Raw genomic sequence first — 25,634 nt, 5'->3', positions numbered from 1 at the left:
CCTTTAAAAACTGACATGGACTTCCTAACCTGAAACACCTTCAGTCCCAGGAATTTTATTTGCAAAAGCTGCTCTCTACCTTAGCTCTTTAAAGCAGTTACAATGATAAAGTTTTATAAATTTAATAAATGACCACTGGACAAAATTTAGAAATATGGAATTTTAGGACAAAAATAAGTGACCTCAAATCTCCATAATTTAGTTACATAAAGTATAACCTTTTAATAATTAACATATTTATCATATATTTATGTAAAATATTAATAACATATCAAATAAAGCTTTTTATGGTGTTTCACAATAAGTAATTTTCCACATTCTACTTTTTTCCTAAATAATTTTATTGATAAAATACAGTAAGTCTTCAGTATCCATGAGAGATTGGTTCCAGAACCTTATGAATACCAAAATCCATGGCTGCTCAAATTCCTTATATAAAGGAGCACAGTGTTTGCATATAGCCTAAACATATCCTCCCATGTACTTTAAATCATCTCCAGATTATTTATAATAGCTAATACAATGTAAATGTTATGTAAATTTTTATTGTACTGTATTGTTTAGGGAATAATGACAAGAGAAAAGGTCTGTACATATTCAGTACAGATGCAGTTTTTTTCTGAGTATTTCCAATTCTCATTTGTTTGAATCCACAGATACAGAACCTATGATACAGAGGGCTTAGTCTATTTCTTCATACAGATTGTCATATTTTACATATGTCTGTCATCTCCTATTGGAAATTAACATGGCTATTATAAAATTTTCACTATTACAAACTAAATTTTCAAGGACTATTTTATGCAAAAAATTTGTCTTCCTCATATCTGATATACTTTCTTATAAACAATCCCTAAAAGGATTGTGAAACAATTTTTCCAATTACAAAGCTAATAGCACTTCACCCCTCTCCAGTGATTGAAAGGACTGCCCTTACCTGCTCAAAGATGTCTAATTTTCATGTTATTGTTCTCAGTTATTAATTCCCTAGTTTATTAGTATGTTTTTGTTAGTAGTGGCCAAACCCATAAGCAGACAGTGTTGAGCTAAATCATCAGTTCACAAAACTAATATTTTCCCATCCTAATCCTGAAGTTAGAACACATAACTCACAGTGTTCTTTTCCATTTCCTTTGATCAGGAAGCCTTACACATTATACAATAAGTGACTCTCAAGCAGTGTATTTAAACATACCCAAATCAAACTCAGATAAAAATTTACTCTTAAAAGATGCCATAAGGACAGTACTTTACAAAAGATATTCCATGAAACCATGTTTTCTAAAGGGAAAAAAAATGAGATTGGAAAATAAGCACTTTTCTTTTTTGTTTTAAATGATATTTCTCAGAGGCTTTAATATACTACGCACTGCAAATCTTCAAATGGAGATAAGGTGTGACTCATTACTCAAACAGAATTTGTTTTATATGATGTAACATCTCAAAGGGTTATGTACTGAAGAACACTTCTGCCTTGGGAGGTTATGCCATTAGTATGACATTGTCACTGTTAAAACATTTTTGAAGTCCCCTGCTGGACCTGACTTCAAGAGACAGTCCCAAACACTAAAAAATCAGTCTGACTGAGTTATATTTACAGTGTATGCTCCTTTGTGCCAGCCCTTTTCTTTGTCCTAATTTTCTCAGGTACATTCTTTCAACTGACGGCTCCTCCTTACTTACTAAATCACAGGGAGCTACAGTGGGCCACACAGGCACTGCCTCAGAGGATGGTTGTTTGCAGAAGATACACGGTGAAAGCCAGAAAGTGACTATGGGACCCAGTTAAAGGTAGAGGAAAGAAGCAACTTTACCCAGAGCATGCCATTGAGCAGACCTGCTTAATTCAAGTTCAGCTGCCCACTTACTATTGTCTGCCTGATATTATCACAAGTAATAACATAAATAAAATGAACTAAGGTCTATAAATGAAAATTATGAGGACTCAAATTGCCAGAAGTTAAGGATGCATATATCCATCCATATATTTATGAACACACATGTAATCAAAAAATTTTCAAAATATCTCATAGTGAGTTACTAAGTTTTTCTCAATTTATATAACCTGTGTGAGTAATCAGTCATAATTAGAATCCCTCTTTTTTGCAATATTAATACTATTTTTTAGTAAAGTATTTTAAGAACAGGCTATCAACATGCAAACAGAAGTTGTATAATAGCTAGTAAAAATAGAAAAAGGTACAGGGTCATTTGAAATTTTTTGGTTCAATAATGTTTTAATAAAATGATATTAAATTTCACTTTCTGTAGCCCAAAGACTACAGAAATCACCTCTGGTAAGAACCCAACTTTATCTTCTTTTGCTCTGATAGTAGTATCACTAGGTAACCAGCTGCTTCAAAAATTAGGGTTAGAGCTACAGTAGGCACTGCACAGAACCATGAATATGTTTAGTCAGAAAATGTGTATAGTACTAACACTAAAATAGTAACAAGGATGCAAAATTAGAGTACCAGAAATTCCTGTTTGAATTGCCTTTAAAACACAATGTAGGGTTGCCAAATTTAGCATACAAAAATACAGCATCCTGGTTAACTTGCTAATTTCAGATAAGCTACAAATTATTTTTAGGGTGGGTCTGACCCATAATTTAGTATAATTACATTATACAGATATATAATATATAATTATATTATATTGTATTATTAATTAAAAATTCTTGTTTTTTATATATCTAAAACTGAAAGTTAACCAGGCACCACATTCTAACTGATAGAATAAAACATAAAAACTAATAACAAGAGTGACAAACTACAAGAGCCCAGGAAATTAAGGATAAAAATTAACAACATGCCAGAATCCAGTATGTAATTCATTGATACAAAAGTTATCTCAGTCTCCTCTGTACCATTAGGTCATTCATTCCCTACATCTTGTTCAGAAAAGTAGGGAATGTTATCTCATTTCTATACAGGGGCCACACCTAACTCAGCGATGGTCAGGGCATTGATAGAGGAGGATTAGCTCTGCTTTACCAGCTATTGACCAAAAAAATGTAAATAGTTCTCAAACTCTTTCCCATACCTCCTGGATTTTCTGCCAATGGAAAAAAATGGTTTCCTTTTCCCAAGCCTAGACATATAACAAGGCTTTGATAAATAGTATTAATTATTAAGACAAAAGATTCTGAGCATCAGCCTGCCCGTTAGCTTCACATAATAGTAACTATCACTTATAGAATGCTCACTTTATGTAAAGCATTCTGGCATGCACATTAAATACATTATCTCATTTAATCCTCATAATACCCATGTTATAAGGAGGTTCTTTTACAAAAAAAAAAAAAAAAAAAAAAAACTGAAATAGGAATTTAAATCATGGAAGATCATGAGACTAACATGTTGTAAGGTCATATCCAAACCCAGCTCTTTCTGATGCTAGTATCTATACTCTTTGCCATCACACGGTGCTACTTTGGAAAGCAAGATTACACAGAACATAAAGGAATTATGAGGAAATTGAAGATAATTCTTAGCCTTGCTGCATCCCAACAGTAGAACTAAGGATGGGGAATCTAGGGGGAGAATTCCAAGACAAGTGTAGGATAAAACTGGGAGTAGAATTAGAATCTGCAGAAAAAAAATAAAAGTGAAAAAACATCCTGAAATTTCATAGTAAAGACTTCCCTTTAAAATCACCTGCTTGGGGCTGGGGATGTGGCTCAAGCAGTAGCGCGCTCACCTGGCATGCGTGTGGCCCAGGTTCGATCCTCAGCACCACATACAAACAAAGATGTTGTGTCCACAGAAAACTAAAAAATAAATATTAAAATTCTCTCTCTCTCTCAAAAAAAAAGAATTTTTAAAAAATCACCTGCTTTACATTTTCCACACAGAGAAATAGATATTGACTCAACAACTAAACAAATACAAAGGGATTGAAAATTAAAGAAAAAAAAACTTGGAAAAAGAATTGACCTAAATGAGAAAATAACCAAGCTATCTAATAATAAACTGTACAAAATAGAAACATGGTATAAAATTAAAATATCCACTGGGTATAGCAAAGAACAAATTTAACATACAAAAAAAAAATATCAGAAGACAACCTAAAATGTAGAAGGCTATAGAGTTTTTGCAAGAATGTAAAATGGGAAGGAACAACACAAAATTGGTAAGATGACAAATGGAAAACAGTAACCCTATAAAAATAGGTGTATTAATTTAAAAAAAAATAAGATACACAACAAGGGACATTTCACATGGCTGTGAGATTCTCTGATTTCACCATAACTTAACAGTCTGGTCTTTTTCGGTAGCTCCCCACACCCCTCTACCCCTAGTCCCACCTGTCTTCTCTCAGTTCTTCCAACCCACTTTGCCCTTGTCTCTCTAAGCCCTCTATTCTACCAATTAGCTTTTCTTAAACACTCCTTTACCTCCTTTGCCTCAATTCCCATCTCTATTTATGTCTTTGCACAAACGTCATGACCCTTCTTGGGGTCTTCTTAGACCCCAGATTTAAGATTCCTGCCTTGGTTCATAACACATAAGAATTTTCATATACTCTTTTATTCTCTCTACACTTCATTTTTATTTCAAAATATCAGACAGAAACAGCAGTCTTTAGGAAATACAATTGTGCATCCAAAAACTGCCGTACTAAGCCAAGATAACTTTCATATTTGAATGCAACAGAATGATACCCCCTCAATTACATGAGGACCTACAAAAATACACCAGGCTCAAGCCCTTTCTAAAGAAGAAATTAAAAAATATACAGCATTTCACATAAAGGTGTTTCTAAATTGACTCAAAAATGAGGAAATAATGTCAGGAAAACTATTATGGCAGTTAAATAAACAGATGTAAATATGTCTAATAATCATAACCACAAAAATAGTTACAAATTATATGTTTATAGCAAAACAAAAAAATGTAAAATATAGATTAGTTACAGCTAAATTACAAACTGAATTATTTTTTATGTATGATATACCACAAAAACTAAGAAAATAAACTTAAGGGTTATTTCAATCAATGTGAATTTGGTAAGATTACTATACATTTGATTGATATGCTAAAAATAGCAGTTTACTCATATCATCCATAACTAGATAAAATATATTGGTCAGCAAAGAAACACTCAAAAAAAAAAAAAAACAACTAAACAGAAATTGTTCAAGAATAGCCTAATGCAATGGTACATGCCTATAATCCGAGCAGCTCCAGAGGCTGAGGCAAGAGGACAGCAAATTCAAAGCCAGCCTCAACAAAACCAAGGTGCTAAGCAACTCAGTGAGACCCTGTCTCTACATAAAATACAAAATAGGGCTGGTGATGTGGCTCAGTGGTCCAGTGCAGCTGAGTTCAATCCTTAGTACCAAAAAAAAAGAAAAAAAAATGGTCAAGAATAATGTTTGAAACAAATATTTAGAACCTATATTTAATAAACTAGGAAATCATGTTTTGAGATTAAAATCAAATCAGATTTGGAGAAAAAGGACCATTTTCTTCCTCAGACTATTTAACATGTCTTTAATGATCTATCGTAAGAAGTATTATTCTTATGATATAAGAACACCTTTTGTTTTTAAAATAACTAATTAAGCTACAAAATTCTCTCATTATAAAACCATGAATTTCTTCTAATATTCTTTTGAATATCTATTTTATTCTATAATTTGTATTTTGTGTACTATCTTGCAATGGCTTTTCCTAAAAACAACAGTTTCACTCCATCTCTGTTATATACATATAGCAAGTTTTAATAAATGGAAAGTTTTCTCATTCCCATTATAATGTACATATTTTTCTTTAAATGCTTTTCTCTGTCCTGCTATTGGCCCCAGCTCAGATGGACAATTTGGGCATAATTTGGTTTTAGATGTAATTTGTCTTCTTCACTGTGTTGGTCTAACACAGTATATTCTAGATTGTATGGGGGAAAAATTTACCTTTAGATGTTCATAATTTATTAAATAAAACAAATAACAATAGTACAAGGACAGCAATCCTTTTTCCTGCTTTCTTTGTCTCGATTTCTTGCTGCTGCAACATCCATTCTTTAGCATCTTTTCTTAGTACACAGCACACTTCAGTGAAGGTCTTACTCCCATATAATTAGCAGGACATTATTGTTGGTCAGATGTTTGTCTCCCTAATGGGGATGTGGCATTTGCTCCCACTGGCAATGTCTCTATGTAAAATGTAAAGCATACTAATATGTAAATATTATTTCAGCTTAAGAGTATACTTTCTATGAAGACTCACAAACATCTGTTAGAGGATCAAAGTTCATGAATCTTACAAATGTGTTCTCAGTGGGTAGGTGACAAAGTGTCACTGTTGTCCAAGTGTTAATTTTCAAGAATATTTTAATGTTAGTCTCACAAGCTTCCATGGCAATGGTAAAATCACGCACTATACATAGGCTTTGAATTTTCTCACTTGGATTGTATATTTGGGGACTGGAGTACATAAAAAGTAGGAAGGGGGCTGGAGTTGTGGCTCGGTGGCAGAGCACTTCCCTAGCATGTGTGAGGGACCAGGTTCAAGCCTCAGCACCACATAAAAAATAAAATAAAGGCAGTCTGTCCATCTACAACTCCAAAAAAAAAAAAAAAAAAAGTAAGAAGGGAAGGTGGGATCAAAGAAAACAAAAAACCTTGCCTTGTGGAGAAGAATCAGAGAATACAGCTCTGTAGGCAGGGAAAATCATGAAATTATTCAGATAGTGATTAAAACCTGCTGAGAATAATAAGCTTTAGTGATCTATTGCACATAATGGTGACTACAATAAATAATAATTCATTTTTATTTCAAAATTGGTAAAAGAATAAATTGTGAATGTTTTCACCAATTTGTTAATTAGTATGATTTAATCACTCCACATTGTAAACATATCAAAACATCAAACTGTACCTCATAACCATATACAATTATTCTTTTTAAAACCACTGAAAAATATTAAATAGTGTTCACAACTCTGGGAACCAACAAAAAGAATGAATCAAAGGCCTATACAAATTACCATCATACACAACCCATTTGGGTCAAAGATGAACTCCATGTACAATGGTGGTCCCTTAAGGTTAAAGAGAGGCTGAAAAATTTGAATCACCAGTATTGATGGCAATACTGTAGTCATGATGATCACATGGTAGCACAATCACTCAGGTTTGTGGTGACAGTGATGCCACTGTGATGCCAATTTTATAAAAGTACTCTATGTACAATTACATTTAGTACATAATACTTGATAATGATAATAAAAACCGTTACTGGTTTGCATACTTCCTATACTATACTCTACCATGGCTTGTTGTCATAAGAAAGGGCAGCTCCATATGTATTACTGCCTCTGAAGACCTCCCAGTGAGACAAGATGTGGAGCTGGAAGGACAGTGATATTAATGTTTCTCACCCTGTGGAGGACTAGCTTAATGTATGTGTTTAGTTTTCAGCAAAATTTTGGAAAGAGAAAAAAACACAATAAGAAAATTTAAAAAGAAAAATAAACTTACAAGCTAAGTATATAAAGAAAGAATCTTTTTATACAGCTATACAATGTGTTTGTGTTTGAAGCTAAATGTTTATTACTAAGAGTCAAGAGTTTGAAAATTAAAATATTTATAAAATAACTATTGCAATAAGTGAAGTTTAACTTATTATTGAAGAAAAATATATTTCATAAATTTCGTGAAGCGTAAGTATGCAGTGTTGATGGAGCAATGTTCCAGGCATTCATATTCACCAGCATTCACACACTCACCCAGAGCAATCTCTAGCCCTGCAAACTCCATTTGTAAGTGGCTTATGCAGGTATACAAGCTTTTATGAGTTACATTATATTTTTACTATACCTTTCCTATATTTAGATAAGTGCAGACAAACAAATGTTTACCAAGGTGTTATAGATGGTTATCATGCTCAGTACACTAACATGCTGTACAGGTTGGTAGCCCAGAAGAATCAGGTTGTAACATACAGACTAGGCATACAGCAGGCTGTACCAACTAGGTCTGCATAAGTATATACTCTACAATCTCCCCACAAAGATGAAATCGCCTATAGGATGCATTTCTCAGGATTTATCTTCTGTTAAGCTACATACAAAGCTGTAATCAAATTCTAGCTAAAAAAAAAAAAAAAAACTTATCTTCTTACCTAAATCTCATTAAAACTGATGAAAAATATCACAGGGATGAAAAAGCAAGAAATGTTGATATCTCTGAACCAAAAAATACTGAGATGTAAAATAAATAGGATTGACTAGTGGAGACTCAGGTTTGAGAGTAGAGTAATGTCATTCAATAATAGGTGCAGGAGAGAACATTTCTTGGGGTTGGGCCTTTTCTTCCCAAAGAAATCTAGAGGAACCTCAAATTCAGAATCGATAGGCACTAGGAGAGGGAGCTGGCGGTAGGATAACAGCTCAGGAGCCCCCACACACTTCCTTTAGTGGCTGGCTATAAATTTGTCCTCAGGCTACAGTCCTGGAAAACAGCTCTCTAAATAAAGTAAGGAAAATAATACAGTTCTTAATTAGGTATGTTGATGTGACAGAGAAAAGTGGAGCACACTTTAATTTACCTTTGGATTTCCTGAAAGTGAATGGAGAAAAAGAAAACTCTACATTGACTAAAACACTATAAACACTATAAAGTCTGTCCCAAATAAATTCTTTTCTTAGACCTCCATAGGACTCCCAAGTTTGCCCATGTGCTTTTATGCACCCATCCTGGAGGATATCCCATGTTTCTGGATGATCCTGTTGATAACCTTCAAACACTATACTATCATCACCCACACCCTCTTTCGAAGGAAAAGATATTGAGGGCAATCAGTAATATAAAATACAAGAACCAAGGTAAACAAATCAAAAAGCATGTTCAGAGAGGAATTAGAGTTAATGTCACAAAAATTTTCAAAATTGACCAATTCATATCTTCAGAAAGATTCAAAAAGACATCTTACCTGTTAAGTTAGTAGTAAGTACTGATATGGAAAAGGAGAAACCAGAAAATAAGAAAGATATTTCATATTTTATTAGGATTGGGATTCATAATTATTATTTGACAATTATATTACAAGAATGGAAAATTCAGCCTATGAGGTTAAATAAGTTTCCTCAAGCTTCATGTTTACCCCCAACCTCAGAATATTATCTTAGTTGAAAGTAGGATATTTACATATGTAATTAGCTAAATTAAGATAGAGACCTAAGATTAGGATGAACTCTCATCCAATAACTATTGTCCTTATCAGAAGAGAAAATAGAGACTCATAAACTGAAAGCCTAAGCAGGGTTCGAGGGAGTGCTATGTAAAGAGAGGGCTTGAAGTGTCAAGGATTGCTGGTAAGCACCAAATGCTAGCAGCAAGCCCCGAAACAGATTTCATTTCAGAACTTCCATAGGAAACAAATCCTACTGATACCAGACTTGCAGCCTCCATAAATATTAAAGGGTAAATTTCTGTTGTTTTAAGTCTCCTATTTGTGATAATCTGTTTGTTGTGATTTGTTATGGCAGACCTAGGCAATTTATTCAGTGTTCCAATATCATGTCTCCAAAATGATATGGAAACTTGGAGAAAGAAACTAACTGCTTTGAAGAAAGTTAAAGAAGTGTTAAATAAGATTTGATAGCCATGCAGGGTACTGAAACATGTTTGAGTCACTCAATTGAACCAAAGAGAAGAACTCATTCCAGACTGTGGGAATAGTACATGAAAATACACAACAATGTAAATACATTCCCTATATTCAAGAATGGAGGGAAATGTAGTTAGAATTAAACTATATTATTGGTGTGGAGTTCTAAGAACGATGACTATGAATATAAGTAGTAACAGGGTTTTGAAAAGTCGTGCTGTGGGATGTGAATTTTAGTTTGTACACAAAGGGAAAGGACAAAGGCTTTTTAAACAAGAAAATAGTGTAGTGTGCTTGTGTTTTAGAAGGAATTACACTGCCTTAAATCTGAAGGTACCATCTTCTTCCCAGTTTAACTCTTTGATACCTGTTTTCATTTTTCTTTTTCTTCTTCATTAGTTTTACTCCTTCCTAGACTTTTCTAAAGGGAGGTTTCATTTTAAGCAGACTTCTAATGAGTATTTTTAAACCTCAAATTTCTATTGCCACTTCTTAATCCCTAGTTCAATTATAGTTTCTAGCTTTGAAATCCATATAGAATACTACATTTGAGTCCATTTTATTCTGTAGACATTATGAAAAATAAATATTACTTTCTTAAACTTTAAACAAAAGTAGTTGTAATACAAAGCCTGCATTTCTTGGAGAGAGGACCACTAATACTTCAGTAACTTGTTATTGTGCAATAACACTGTGACTAAAAGAACCAACCAGAAAATTGTAGAGGAGGAAAAGTTTGAGAGCTCATAGTTTGGGAGGTATTAGTCCATAGATGGCCAGCTCCATTCCTAAGGGCTAATCATTAATTAGGTATACTTAGATGGAAACTGCTAATTCTAAAAAAACTGAAAAGAACAATCCAGTTCTGTACTAATGGAGAGTCTTACATCTCAGCAGGAAATCTTATTTATAAGCCCAGCAAGTCTTTTGCTCTCAGTTTCCACTCTCTCTACCTCTCAATTCATTCATCTGCCTTTACTGTACTCTCTAACTTCTGGTCTACTACATGGATTACATGACATGATATTCTCTGTCAAGCCTCCATGTTTACTCACTACTCTGTTGATCTTCCCTTGATTGCTGGGAAATGCCCAGGTATCTTCTGGGAGATAACTAAAATGTCATCCACTCTATATAAGAGTCAGTTCCTCCCTATTCTTTGTGTCTACCCAACACCAGTTATCTGTATTACATTACAACTATGGATTTATAGCTCTTTTCCTACAGAATTCAAGTGCTCTGAAGCCAAATGGCAAATATTATTTTTTTTGTATTCTTATTACATAACCTAGAACTGGCCAACAGTTGGAGATCAGTAACTGTCAGAACTGACATATTCAAGTGTATTAGAATCATTGATGATTGGTTCACTCCCAGTTTGTTTAATTAAGGGAGAACTGTACATATGCTTGACAAGAACATGCTATTTCATCAGCCAATTAATGAAATCCAAACTAGAGGAAAGACAAAAGGCTATGTTAATAAAGACACCCAGTGTTGAAGTATAATGTCAAGCACAACTGCATTTACTTCTAGAAAACAAATGTCACCAAGAAGCCTCCTAAGACAGATGAATCACAGATTAATTAAATTGATGACATATAAACATAAAAAGAAACAGATTTCAAAAATAATTACTAAATTAAAAAAAAATAGAGATCCAATAGTACATACATGATACAACTAAATATCTAACAGCAGACAAACAGAGAAAATTGAGATAAGTAATTAAAGTCAGCCTTGCTTCTGTACTAAGGCAGAGACACTTTGAATATCTTTAAAATGTAGTAGTGTATTAAAATATGTTTGATGTCACTAGTAGCAGTGTATTAAAATAGTTTGCTTGAATTTTGAATCTGTAGAATTGTACTCTGAATATCAAAGCACAGATAACACCATTATGAACCTAGGGATGAACACTAATTTCACCCACATTTATCCACCATGATACAGACAAGACTTGTTGAACTTGAACCTTCCACTACACATATTATATGACTAAGACAGATTCCTTCAGGACTAATAATAAAGTTCTAAAAACTTTAAAAATTCAAAGGTAACTGATATTTTTTATTCTTTTTGCACAGACAAGAACCATTTAAGGTTAAATTCTGTGCACTTCCTACTCAATCTACTTGAAAAACAGGTTATTACATTAAAGATATTCTAATAACTTTTATAACTGCCCTGTCATTGCTCACCACAAGAAGCCTAATGGTAGTAGGTAGGACAGCTTAAATACTAAGCTAAAATGTAATAACTATAGTTTTTTCTTAAATACTATTGTTACTGGTTTTATCCAAAGTTAATATAGCAACATTAATAAAAAGCTTATTCCTGCTATGATAACTAGGCCATTTCTAATAACTACATAATGTTCACTTTTAGCAAATAATATTTTATCCTAAATCAGTAAACTTAAAAGTACCAAAATAAACAATCTGTATTTGAATGTGCTATATAATGTGCAAATGGAGGCATAAATATTACATGAAATCTGAATAAGATCTGACTTTTTCATTGGACAAAGCACTCAAAAAATAAGTTTGTATTGGTCCAAGTCATTTCACTTAAGCATAATTTATAAAAAAAAAAAAAGTACCTTTAAATGGGAACTAATATTATTTTAATTTGTTGATAATTTTATTTTAAAAATTTTTATAAAAAGATATATTGTTGAAACATGGACAAAATGTTGGTATAAAATAAAAGAATGTCTGTGATTGAAAGTTGGTAGTTGATTGTCTCTAAGTCTCTTTCCATAGATAAAACAAAAAATCTTCCTTCTATTGCTGAAACCAAATCATAGAAAAATCTTTCAAAACAGACTATCTTGGCTTTTGTTCCAGTCTTTAATCATGTCAATAATACATTCAGATTCATGAAGAATGGCAAAGTTCCAAGATCTAATAGCACACCAACTGGGGTCTTCACAGGAAGAATGAACAAGATACTATTTAAGTTATCTTAAGTCATTTTTGGACACACAAAGAACTAAAGAAATATCAGATTGAGGAGAAAAGAAAGACCAGTCACTTGTGACTGCAACAATCATGGAGTAATTTTTTTAAATATTGCCAATAACATTTTGCCCTGAATTCTGTTTTGAATCCTGTAAAATGCACACTGAGAGTCCCAAAATTACACCACTGCTTTACTTTCTCATTATACTGCCTTCTACTAACTGTTAAAAAAAAGTTCAGAGAGAAGTTTGACAGCATTGTATACGCTGACCTCACAACACATCCAACTTCATTTACAGATATCCTATAGCTCCAAACATATTTCTCTAATTCACCAGTTGTCCCCATGTAATCCCACCATGACCTGGTTAATTACACCTGAAAAGACAATGCTCTCTAAAACTCATTATCACTAATAAATTGAACTCAGATTACCTTAATTTTTAAAAAAAAATCTTGGAAACAAAAAAATCAAATAAAAACTGAACACGGTGGCCCACTCCTGTAATCCTAGTGGCTCAGGAGTTTGACATAGAAGGATCATGAGTCAAAGCCAGCCTCAGCAACTTAGCAAGGCCCTAAGAAACTTAGTGGGATCCTGTCTCTAAATAAAATATGTTTTAAAAAGGGCTGGTGATGTGACTTAGCAGTTGAGCACACTAGGTTCAATCCCCTGTACCAAAATTAATAATAATACTAACAACAAACAAAATAAAAATAAAAAAACATTGTAAAAGACATAAATGCAAAGACATGAAGGATAAGATAGGTATAATTTCTTAATTATTTAAATATCTCCTGGAACTTATTGCACATGGCTTAGTTTGGGAACTAAGAAGTCTCTGTAGATTCTTTCAGAAGGATTAGCAGTCTAAGGGGGAAAAAAGGTGGGGGGAAGTGCTTGGGCAGGTTGGCTTTAAGACTTTAAAGGCTATGAGACAATAAGATATAGATCTGGGGAGAAGGCAGCTCTGGAAGACTGCATCAGGAGGTGGATCTGGAAATAAAGAATACACCTAAAATAATAACAGTTTCCTGACATTGTTGAACAATAAAACATGGAAGAGAGCGGAGCCTACCCTAACTATTCCTAACATGCTTGCTGCCTCCCAACTGCTCCAATATATGTGCTTAACATTAAACACAGTCTAGACTGAGTAATCAAGATTGGAAGGGAAAACATTGAGCCCAAAGTCAGAAGATCTAAATTCTAGCACTGCCTTGTCACTAACTAGCTGAGCCTCAATTCTCTTTGAATTGAGACAATTATGCCAGAAGATTGCCAGTTTCCTTCTGATGCTTATCTTCATGAACACTAAACCCTATCATATATCCCTGTCACCAATCTCATTGACACAGTTTATATTTTGGATATATGTAATACAAGCACATATACATACTAATGTTCTTAATCAAAATGTTAATCCATATTCTCACAAGTCTCTTCCATCTCTTATTCATATACAAATTTTATAAACTTATTCCTCTAGTATGTATCTATGTTATGACAGTGAATATATCTTTTTATATGGATACATATACCCTGATATAGAAAAACTATTTTCTCAGAAGAGAAATATAGAGCACTATACAATACACATACATATTCATTTTGAAATAGTCATTAATGAGCACATTAAAACTTAAAATTTATGAAGCATGCTAGACAGTATACTATTCTCTAGGCTTATTCTGATGAGACTGGGTTATGAGATTAGAGCTGAATAATTTGACACTATTTTGTAAACATTTAAATGTGTTAGGCATATCTGTAAATCCTGAAGTGAATAAGACTTTCCCTTCTGTATAAAATATGGGAAGGGGAAAAGGATGGTGTCTTTGACAAGGCACTTTTCAAATGGAAATAAAACTGAGATTATCTAATCAGTTACCCTTGTGGGTGGATGGATGTACACCTGCACTGAATCTTAGACCTAGGAAATGACAGAGCTGATCATCTTTATGGGTTTCATAACATAGCCACAGCAAAATGATTTCCTGAGATCAATATGTGGTTAAGAGAGAGCTGTTTTCAATGGAAACAGGAAGCTAGGAGCTAACCTGTTTCTATGGTAACCAGAACAGCAGTTACCCAACAGCTGTAGGGAAGAAAAGGGCAGAAAGTTACAAATGAAAAAAAAAATCAATTCTGGTTTACATTATTAGTGTGATGGTCCTCAGAGTGCAATCAAGATGGGTATGGACATGTTGTTCCTTCCCTAGCACCACCTAGGATCTTTAGCAATAATTATCTCACATTCGAGAGCTAAAAAGAAGTTTGGATACTATCTGGTCCAACATATTTCCTTCTGGAGACTAGTGTCATCTCCATTTTAAAAAAATGTTTTCAAGACAAAGGAAATCAAGACTTGGGAAAAATGAAATAAATTCTCCAAGGTCATTCAGGAGTGTTGACATCAGGGTTGGTGCACAGGTCTCAAGGGTCCCAATTCAGGTGGGTTTTTTCCCAGTTCTGTTTTCATATATTCTCTACTTTTGCTTTTTCCTCCTCTCAATACCTACATTTTGTTCATCATCTGTGAGAATATTGACTACCTAAAGAATTAATATTAATTACCATCTTTTTAACCTGTAAGGAAAGTATAAAGCAGTGCTATTCTGTCATAAAAAAAAAATACATTGACTGCTTTTCTGGAAAAAAATCCTTTCATGACTCAGAATTAAGTTTGTGTAATATATTGATGACTATTGTTTAGACTATTTTGCCACTACATATTTCCTTCTGGAGACCAGTGTTTATCTTTAGTGCTGTTTCCTATTTCATTTAGATATATTTTTAAAGGTTGCCATAATAAAAAATAAAGTATATGACTCAGAAATTTTAAAAATATAAGACTTGAAAATCACATTTACTTTATTTGTAGTAGTAAAAATAAATGATAGTGATATACATTTTCAAATGGGAAGGGTTGGTCTGCATCTTTATATAAAATTATACATTTCCCTATTTTCCTTTGCTTTGGAAATGAGCTTTCTGACAAGGAAGAAAAATTTCCTTGTCATGCATTTAATTTAATCAACTCAAGACTATCAATATATTCTTAGCAAAATATTAGAAAAGAAGTCAGACTTAATCTGCCCAGTTGCATTCACCTTTGGCATGCCTAATGCCCAGAAATAAACAGATCAGATCACCTACCGTGTGATCAAATATATTACTGAAAATACAATTGACAATTGAAATTACTTGGGTCTTTGACTGAGAATAAGGTGTTCTCTGATTCTACTCAGTGCTCAGGATATATTAACTTAATTAGAATTAAATTTATTTATGAACTCTACCGTTAGTGGCCTGGAAAAGGTCAAAAGACACTTAGATACTTCTTTGGCAAATAAAAATACACCAGACTATTACAGCAGACTCTTTCCAAGCATATTAATCTTGGATTTGAATAGTCATGGGGTTGGCCATGGTTTGCTATTCATATCAAAGGAATTTTAAAAACTTAGTCATACCCCGAATGGTTTAATTGTTTGGTGTAAGTATAGTCTTCGTCATATTGGAAAAGGAGAGCTTACAAATTACTTTTTAAAGATTCAAAGAGCCCTCAGATTAAAAGTCTTAGGCTCTACTGACTGATCTATCCAGATTTGCCATTATTTGTCAATTTAATATCACCTAATTAATTTTTTCAAAGAAGTAATGAGACATTGAAGTTTGAGAAGAAGACAAGACATATGTAGCAAAGGTCTTATTTACCATATTAAAGAGTTTGAATTTTATTCTCAAATTTTTGATAACAATTAAAGATATTAACTAAGGAAAACTATTCTAGCAACAATGTCAGGAAGATGAATTTAGGAGTTTGAAAATAGCTGAATAGACTGATGCCTAGAGATATGGGCTGTTAACAAGAATTTGAATGGTATGTGAATGAACTCTTACTCAAGCAAAGACACTGGAGTAAAGAATATGTGGCAATATTAATATAACAGGAATAGATAAGGCATGGGTTTTTCAATCAAAAAAATTGGGGAAGGTGAGTCAAAAGAAAGGTAGATTAAGGCCCAGGTTTCTACCTTTGTTACAGGAAGAAATAGTGCTACAATGCACCAAGATATGCAACATAAGGGTGAACAAATTTGACCCTATATGCACAACATTGCTCAAACAGATCTAAAGAGAAACGGGAGCTGGAAGAGTAGGACTAGGAGTAATTAAAATACAGTTGGCACTGAAAACCATAGTGCATGAACTTGACCCGAAGAGTTATACATTAGAATGCGAAACAAATGAATCACAGGTTAAACCCAGGAAAATATCAATGTGTAAGAGGTTGATGGAGGAAAAGGAATTGAACCATGATGAAAAGAAAAGACCTTTTTTCTCATAGGAGAAAAGTGAAGTGAGTAGGAACCCAAAGAAGAAATGAATCTCAGATGGTAAGTTGTGTCAGAGATCACAAATCAACTAAGAAGAAGAGGAAAAACAAAAAATGAAAAGAGCTTTAACCCTTTATAATAGAGACCAGTAGTACTTTCACACCACTGTTTCTAATATGAATGTTTGATTGTATTTGTCAGACAATATTCCTGTGTAAGATTTTTTTGAGCTAAACTTATCTTTAATATCTCTGGAATTTTGTTTGCAGTTATTTTGTTTTATTTTTTTAATTCAATCAATATTGTATTTAGGAAATGTTTTATTATAAATAAAATAGTGCAGTTATTGAGAGCACCTATATCTTCTCCATGCATTCCTGCTAATATACACAATTTCTAGTCTAAAGTGACTGCAAACCAATATTTGTTGAATAAAAAGCCATTCTAAAATTTTTATAATTGACAAAAAATTATTATGACTACCTATATTTTTCAATTAATTCCTTTATTTGGAGCAATATTTATAAAATAAAAAGTAATGTTTCATTTCTTTAATTTTAACATATGATGCAAATTACCCCTACCTTATTATAATTTTTCAAAATGAAACATTACATTTAATGCTACTTATCAGTTACTTAGATAATTTCTTTTGGTTTGGGGAAGAGGTAAATGTGATCCATAAAAGTAAATTTAATATTTGAAATGTGGAATCCAATTCCAGATATTGAATTTAAATTTTAAGAGCTTTTAGGGAATATATTTTAGTAAAACAGTGAAGTTGAAGCAATCTAAAATGATAATAAAATGAATATTTCAAGATTTTTAAAAATGATGGATTCATCATTGCAATCCACATGTGGTTAAGGATGACTGTTCAGTGTGCAGTAATGTACATTGGATAAAGGTCAGGGGAACATATGTGAAATAAATTAGACCCATGCACAATCCAGATCTTAAATGTTTTCAAATCCATGAAAGTTTACTTTTGTTTTTCCTATTTTAAAATGCTCTCTGAAAGTAGAAACTGAAAGCTCTATCTGGTAGTCAAAGATATGCCTAAATCACCAAAAAAAAAAAAAAAAAAAGAGTCACACTTTAAACTAGAACAGAACTCTGTCAACTCCTTCTCTTACAGAAAATAAATGAAAAGAGAAACTCATACCTGTTCTCAGTTCTTTAACAAAAGGAACAAAATCTTTGAAATAGTCTCTGGTTGTAGTGTTTCATAATCATACTATTTTTTAACTTCTAAAACATCAGGAAGTTCTATCAAGGAATGTCTGCCTAGTCTGCAGTCTTACTTAAGACAGTGGGTCTTCAGAGAAAAGCACACAGAAACTCCACCTTCTCTAAAACTTATATATTAAATTGGAAACATATAGTGCATACATACATCTTTACAGATTCATCTATGCATCCCTGCTTTTTACTACTTGTAAAAAATCATCACTGGGATCAACAGAATAATCTCTCCTTTCTTTCCTGATCTCATTTTCTCCACAACAGGTTTCCATGACAACTTATATTTGAATATTTTTGAAAATTCTATTTTTGAATACTATTCTTAAGGATAAGAATCGTAAGTATAAAATATAAACTTTTTTTTACCAAATTAACTAGAACAATTTACACTTCTCAAATATGTATTTACACCATAAATTAAAAGCCATAGAAGGAGATATGCCAACTACCAAAAGGCAAAAATTCAGTTTTGTAGAGCTGAAGTAAATATCCAGTTCCTATCACTAGTGTTTTAATTTGACAGTTTAAGTCATGAAATTTAGAAGTAAAATACACCTATTTTATAGATAAATGAATCTTCTTCTCAATATTGGGAAAAGAGAAAGAAAATAAAGAAACATTCAACAATTAAAAAAGTAATTCAGACTGTTAATATTGTTCATTCAAGTATTTCAATAAAAGATGAGCTAATGTAAAGAAAAGTTTTTAAAAAGTTTATAAAAGTGTAAATACATGACTTTTATTGAGAATGAAACTTGTAGCCAGGCACAGTGATGCACGCCTGTAATCCCAGTGGCTCTGGAGGCTGAGGCAGGACAATCAGGAGTTCAAAGCCAGCCTCAGCAATGGCAGGCACTAAGTAACTCAGTGAGAACCTGTCTCTAAATAAAAAACAAAATAGGGCTAGGGATATGGTTCAGTGTCTAGTGAAAAAAAAAAGGATGAAACTGGTGACAGTAAGCCCATAGTTGAAGCAAACCACTTGAAAATTGATTTATGTTTCCTAGAATCATGTTCATGAAAAATATAATTTCATCCCATGACCTCCCAATGTAATTCTATTTATCAAAGTAGTCAGATAACATTAAGCCAGATCATCTGAACTGCAAGTGATGATATAAAATATATTAATTCACTCTTAAATAGAATAATGTCTTATGATTTAGACAACTCTCTGGTTATTTGAAAAAGGATATCCTGAAGACAAAACCCACAAAAGAAAGCAAAACATTAAACAGACTGGTCAATAAAAATGGAAATTTCAAAAAGGGTTCATTTTAAGAAGTTTAATCAAATCCCATATATTGATTCTATTGTTGGGTAGCAAGGTAAAAATTTCACCAAACTCCTAGAATACTATTTTTAAAAATTATAGTTTTCCAAAGTTTGAACTCTAGTGAATATGTTATGTGCCAATCAAAACAGCAATACCGTCTGCAGAGATTTCACAATTCAGTCAGTTATAATCAATGATTTTGGTAGAAAGAGACTGGAAAGGGCATCATGAGACCTCTTGAATAAATTTGATTCTGCTATTAATTTGATATCTGATGTCGGCCATCACTTAACATCTGAGCCTTCATTTACCTCATCTACAAAATAAAAATAACTTATTTAAAGGTGACGAGGTGGCTTTGAAAACATTTTTCAGGTTAGTGATTTTTAGCTGATTTTGCTTCCACTTGATCTGTAATCTGTGTTAATCTCTAAAATCTATGTCCTTTCCTCATCTAAAATAGATGCAGGCCAAATCCTCAATATAATTATATTAAAATCTAAGTAAGATTTTTAAAAAACAAACATTTTCAAGTCAATGGTATACACTGTTGATCAATAATCAATAGAGTTAAACTCCACAGCAATGATAAAGCTGAACACCTATATAACTTGATGACAACAAAATATAACATAAAACTTGAGAATATCATGTTATTTTATGAGGAAAGATAATAAAACATTCCATCTTTTTTATAGCACACAATCTGGAGAAGAAGGAAAAAAACCACATGATGAACCTGAAAACAAATTCAGATTATCTTTTTAACAACCAAGTGGAAAGAACACCGTAATGCTCATCTGGAAACCAAACAACACTGATAAAAGGGTCATAAGCTTGTGATTTAATTTAAATAAATATATACATTTTTCTGAATGCAAACTGTTGTTGTTGAGTTTATAGGATGGTCTTAAAAGAAAGATTTCAAAATTGTATTAATCCTAAATTCAAATTTGAGAATGTAGACATGCTAGAATTTGTGTATGCATTCAATTACCAGATCCCAGAAAGTAACAATGTTTTAAATTGTCTCTTTTGTATTCTACTTTTCACTAAAAACAAAACACATCTGAAGACTTCCAAAGTGGTATCAAAAGTACATTTTCTGACATGTTAGTGGATAGACAGCTTCATAATATTTAAGATGCAGGAATTTCTGACATGTAGAGAAAGACAATAATTAGGAGAGAGCCAAAGTAAAGCTGGGAAAATTCCCATTCTGCCCAAGGGGGTGTCTTTTCTGGGTGGTATAAGCAAACTAGACACAAGCAATTGTAAAGATTTAACTAAGTACAGTACTCTGTTCTCATATATAATTAAAAACCATTACATACTGTATAATTTTTGGTTATTTATATTTCTTTTATTTCCTTTAAACTGCAGAAATCATTATTGGTTACTTTTATAGTCCCTTCATGGGATTTTGAAGAATTAATTGGGAGTGTCAAGGACTAAATATAAGCTGTCACGTAACCTAGAAACAAAAAAAAAGAAAAAGAAAAGAAGAAGAAGGAGGAGGAGGAGGAGGAGAAGAAGACTTGAGGCTAGGATCACAATACAAAAAGTAAAATAAAGTTTCCTACAATCTAAATCACTCAGACCTAGAGAATAGGATCATCAAAGTGAGTATTTAGGATCAACCTATAAGGAACTTAGATATCACCCAGGAGGAAAGGCATGAGGCTTAAAGCTTCAGTGAGTAGGTGGGCTATCTCAGAGGTCAACTCACTGAGGTAAGTAATCTCAATACCAAATTCTTCTCCTTTTGAAGAGACAGGTTAGACGGTATTGTCTTCACAAGATGACTCTCTAGTATTCCCTCCCTCCACCCCAGTCACATACATATATTCCATTTCCCCTTCCTCTGTCCTCAGATTAGATCTCTAATTAGAGCCACTGCCCTGGGTGAGTCAGATATGAAAGGGTCAGGGTCACTGAAAAATGTCACATCAGGATGACCAGGAAATTAGAGACATCCAAGCTAAAGAGAAAAGTTGGAACAAAAGAATGAGGAAAAACACTCAAGGTGAAGGTGATACTAGTTGGAGGACAAAGTTCCAGAATTGTACAGAGAAGTCTGCATGTGCCCTTTAGGTCCCATCTACTAAAGTAAATCTCAGTTTGAGTTAGGAGAAGAGGAGTGGATGGTGGGGAAGGTGGGAAGATAGGGGCCAGGGTCCCTGGCCTTACCCTACCCCAGATGAACTTAAAAAACTCATCTCTAGAGAGCCCCTCTTCTCTCTACCCTTCATCCCAGAGGCCTTTGGTGGAAAAGAACAGAAGTTGGAAAGGGAATTGGGGGAATTTGAAGCAGCTGAGAAGAGTCAATTCTGGCCTTACCCTGGCAGCTCTGGATGAGTAGGGGTCCTCAAAGAGGGCCCACATGCGGGGCTGCAGCCTCCTCCAGCGGCCAGACTTGCCGTCAGGTCCCCCAAGCCCTGCCGCGTCCTCGATTCCTAGCCTCTTGGCTGCCAGGTCCTCGTCGTCGCCAGGGTCCCCACCGATGAGGTCAGGAGTCTCAAAGATGTCCAGCGCCTCTTCTGCGTCGCGGTGCTGCCGGTAGGTCATCCAGCAGCAAGGCTCCACGTCGGTCTCGTCGATGCCCCAGAAGGCCAGCTCTTCCTCGAAGAGTGGCCCGCACACGTCGGCGGGGCAATGCAGCTTGCCTGTGCGGTAGTAATTGAGCACATAGGCAAAGACTCCTGGATGCCGGTCAAAGAAGAACTCGCGGCCGCCTGCAGGGTGGTCGCTGCCGCCGCCGCTGCCGCCGTGGGAACTGCAGTTGCCCGCGCCGCCCTCGAAGCAGCCACCGGGTCCCGGGGACAACGGAGGCGGTCGCGGCGGCGGCGAGAGTGGAGGGGGCAAGGGCTGCAGCTTGTCACCAGCCGCGGTCAGGCAGTCGCCCTGGGGCTCCGAGGCGGCGAGAAGAGCCAGGCGCGTTCCTGGCAGGGTCTTGAGGGTGCTGCGGTAGGTTTCGTGCCGGGTGCCCCCGACATTGAGGATCACCCTCTCGTTGTTCTCGATCTTGCCCATCTCTGTGGCTCAGACATGACTGGGGGAGGCGAACACAGCGCCAAGTTAAAGATCTCGCTGTCAGAAACACACCATGACCCCCACCCCCACACCAACCCAAGAGTCCCAAGATGCAGAGTTAGCAAACAGGCAAGGGGCAAAGGACCTTCCCAAGAGAGAAGCGTCCAGCCCTGTCCCCGCCTCTTGCATCACACCTTTCCCAGATTTCCAGAGAAGGAAGATAGCAGTAAAAGTGTTCTTGACCTTCCATGAAACCTTTCTGCCTGCCTCACACCTTATTCCCTGGGCTCTAATCTCTCCTTCAGCTTTTCATCCTCCACCCTCCCACCCCTTCATCCCTTGTCAATTTTAACCTACCCTGAGTCCCTAAACCCCTCCTCCCTCTCCAGACCCCCCACGCACTCACACACACTTTCCTAAATCCTCTTTCTCTCCCATGGATACCCCCATTATTTCCCCCTCCCCTGGAAGGTCCCTCCCTTCCCTTCTCCTAGATCCCCTCTCTCCTCCTCCACTAGCCTGGATGTAATTCCTTTAGGCAGGGAGTTCTCTCCCCTAAGGCTACTTGACAGTGTGGGGTGAGGGCCCCCAGGACCCTGCGAAGAGTTCCTACTTCCTGCGTACCCTTGGTCAACCCTGCACCGCTGCTCCCTAGCTAGCACTCAGGGAGTGCCCTTTGAGCGACCTGTTCTTGGTTCACTCCTGCTCTCCCTCACAGACCAGGCAAAAAGACTGAACGCAGAAGTCAGAGCAGAAAAATATTCCCTGCTGTTGTCTTTTGCCGAGGAGACCTCTGACTAATTTCCTTATCCAATTTCCTTTTCACATTATTGTTGTTGTTATTGTTGTTAATGTTATTATTACTTGGGAAAGGAAACGACTAACTAGGATCCATCTTTGAGAATACAAGTGAGCAATGCCTCCCACCCATCCCCCCTCTCAAGAAAAACAAATGCTTCGGGGTGGAGAGTAGGGGATTAGCGTTCTAGGAGGGGCAAGGCCCAGGGAAAAGCCCCCGGAGGCACACCCCCTGGATCCGCGAGCTGGAAGTCTGGCTGACAGTGCCCCGTTTTCCAGCCTTTCAGCTCCCTCTCCCCAGCGCTTCATCTCTCTACATTCTTATTGCCTAAAGACCTGGGGGGTAGGGATGCCCGCCTGCGGGGTCAACATGCCCTTCCCAGGAAATCATCCCATTATCCCCTCCTCATCCACAGATACCTTAACAAAACCGAGAGAAAAGTGGTTCTGCTTTGGTTTCAGAAGGGACGAGGTTCTCCGGGCAGCCGGACCCAGTCTTGGTGGCCAGCTGAGCCTCCCTTCTCCGAGGAGAAACTACTTGTTGGCGTTTTCTGGGTTCAGGTGGTAGGGCCGCTTCTCTGGGCGCTGAGGTCGGGGAGACAGCCCCAGCCGGCCGCCGGCCGCGCTCCCCGCCTTCATTCTGTGATCTGTGGGTTCGCCCATCGCCAACCTCCGCGCCCAGAGTCACCATCGCGCAGGGCTGGGCAAACCATGAGCTCGGGGCGGGTCCAGCGGGCTCTGCCCGATCCCGCCGGGAACCGACAGATCGGCTGGTGGCGACAGGAGTAAAGATTGGCCGGAGGTCAGGAGAGCTCACCCACGCGAAGGTGAAGGCGCCCAGCTTGGATTTTGATCTGCAGGGTTTTGTTTCTCCCCCAAAGCAGCCGCTGCTGGAGCTGTCCCTTCAGCACCACGCGCCGTCAGCCTCCAGCCGCCACTCTACCCACACGGATCCTGAAAGGGTGGGTGGGTGGGTCTGGGGAAGCTCTGTTGTACCAACCAGGTTCATATGTTTTTCTTCCGTGAAGCTCTGTCCTCGCCCTCTCTGGGGCTTCTGACTGCTTTATTTACACACCACTGTCCACACCCTTTATCTCCTCAGTGCCCCACCCCTCCCAACAAGTGAGAGAATTTAAAACCCATTGCATTTTCTTCTTAATGACAACTAATTGGAGAAAGAAGTCTACTTATAAGTGACAATGATTCTTGTTTCTTATGCCTTGTACCCGGCTTTGGCTTGCTTTTTTCAGTCAAATGTAAGGAAGGTCTCCAGCGACCACTTCATGGTTATATAAAGCAAAACAAGTTGTAAAAGTTTATTCTAGGAATGCGATGCTCTAGAGTGCAACTTTAGGTTTCTTTGTCATGAGCTAAAGACCTGAGCTGTACATACCCAAATACCAGAGTAATTCTCTAACAACCCAATTTCTCCCTTTCTAAGTTTCTAATGTGCCTTGTTTTAGTTTGCTAATACTGTCATAAATAAGCACATAAACTGGTGGCATAAACAGAAGGAGTTTATTATCTATTAGTTATGGAGGCTGGAGGTCCAAAATTAAGGTATTGTCAGGGTCAGTTCCTAATGAACACTGTAAGAAAAAATATGTTCTAGGACTCTTTCATTGGCTTATAGATGGCCATCGTCTCTGTGCATGTTTTCTGTGTCCAAATTTTCCATTTTTATAAGGACAGCACTCATAATAGACTTAGGTCCACACTAGTGACCTCACCTTAACTTGGTCACCATTATAAAGACTCTCTCTGCAAATAAGGTCACTTTCTGAATACTGTAGGTTAGAACTCCACCATATCTCTTCTTCAAGGTTGAAGGAACATAATTCAACCTTTAATAGGCCTCACCTCTAAATACAGAGCATATGCGTATTGTGTGTCTATTTAGAAAGAAGTAATAGAGAGAGAGCCCTATTTTACAATTTCACAGCCATAGTATGTTAGGATTATGTCTATCAAGTAGAAAAATCACCAGGAAGTAAATGGAAAATGATGTTTTTGAAAAACAAGTATTAATATTGATACCATTGTTTGGGAAGAACAAGAGTTATCAGTTATTAAGAAAGTTTTAGAACTATAAAAGACTATGAGGTAGGTGTGAAATATCAGCAATTCACTGAATAAAACACCTATTTATTATGACATGTTACATGATTAAACAAATCAAAGAACTAAGGCATCATTGGAAGGTCATTGATACTTAGGAAAGAAATATGAGAAAATATAGTACGTACTCAGTTATAAGAAAATCATTGGCAATATGACAATAAATTCATAATAATGTAAATAACAATATGAATGTAAATAAGAACTCAGAATTTCAATTATTAATACATATACAAAAGC

At 35.7% G+C, this 25,634-nt stretch overlaps 1 protein-coding gene across 8 annotated transcripts in view; it reads right to left on the bottom strand.

Annotated features, from left to right (window-relative positions):
* Nucleotides 1-22,478, bottom strand: part of Kcnc2 (potassium voltage-gated channel subfamily C member 2) — a 189,174-nt gene extending 166,696 nt beyond the window's left edge. For all 8 annotated transcript variants that reach the window (XM_027928287.3, XM_027928295.2, XM_027928312.3 and 5 more), the window contains exon 1: nucleotides 21,786-22,478. In XM_027928287.3, coding sequence (XP_027784088.1) covers nucleotides 21,786-22,478 — 693 coding nt within the window. The remainder of the gene's footprint in view (nucleotides 1-21,785) is intronic.
* Nucleotides 22,479-25,634: the final 3,156 nt, after the last annotated feature.

This window comes from Marmota flaviventris, chromosome 3 (assembly GCF_047511675.1).
Source record: "Marmota flaviventris isolate mMarFla1 chromosome 3, mMarFla1.hap1, whole genome shotgun sequence".
In the NCBI taxonomy this organism is placed as follows: domain Eukaryota; kingdom Metazoa; phylum Chordata; class Mammalia; order Rodentia; family Sciuridae; genus Marmota; species Marmota flaviventris.
The sequence above is the reverse complement of the archived record's forward strand: the minus strand, read 5'-3'. Positions and strand labels throughout refer to the sequence as shown.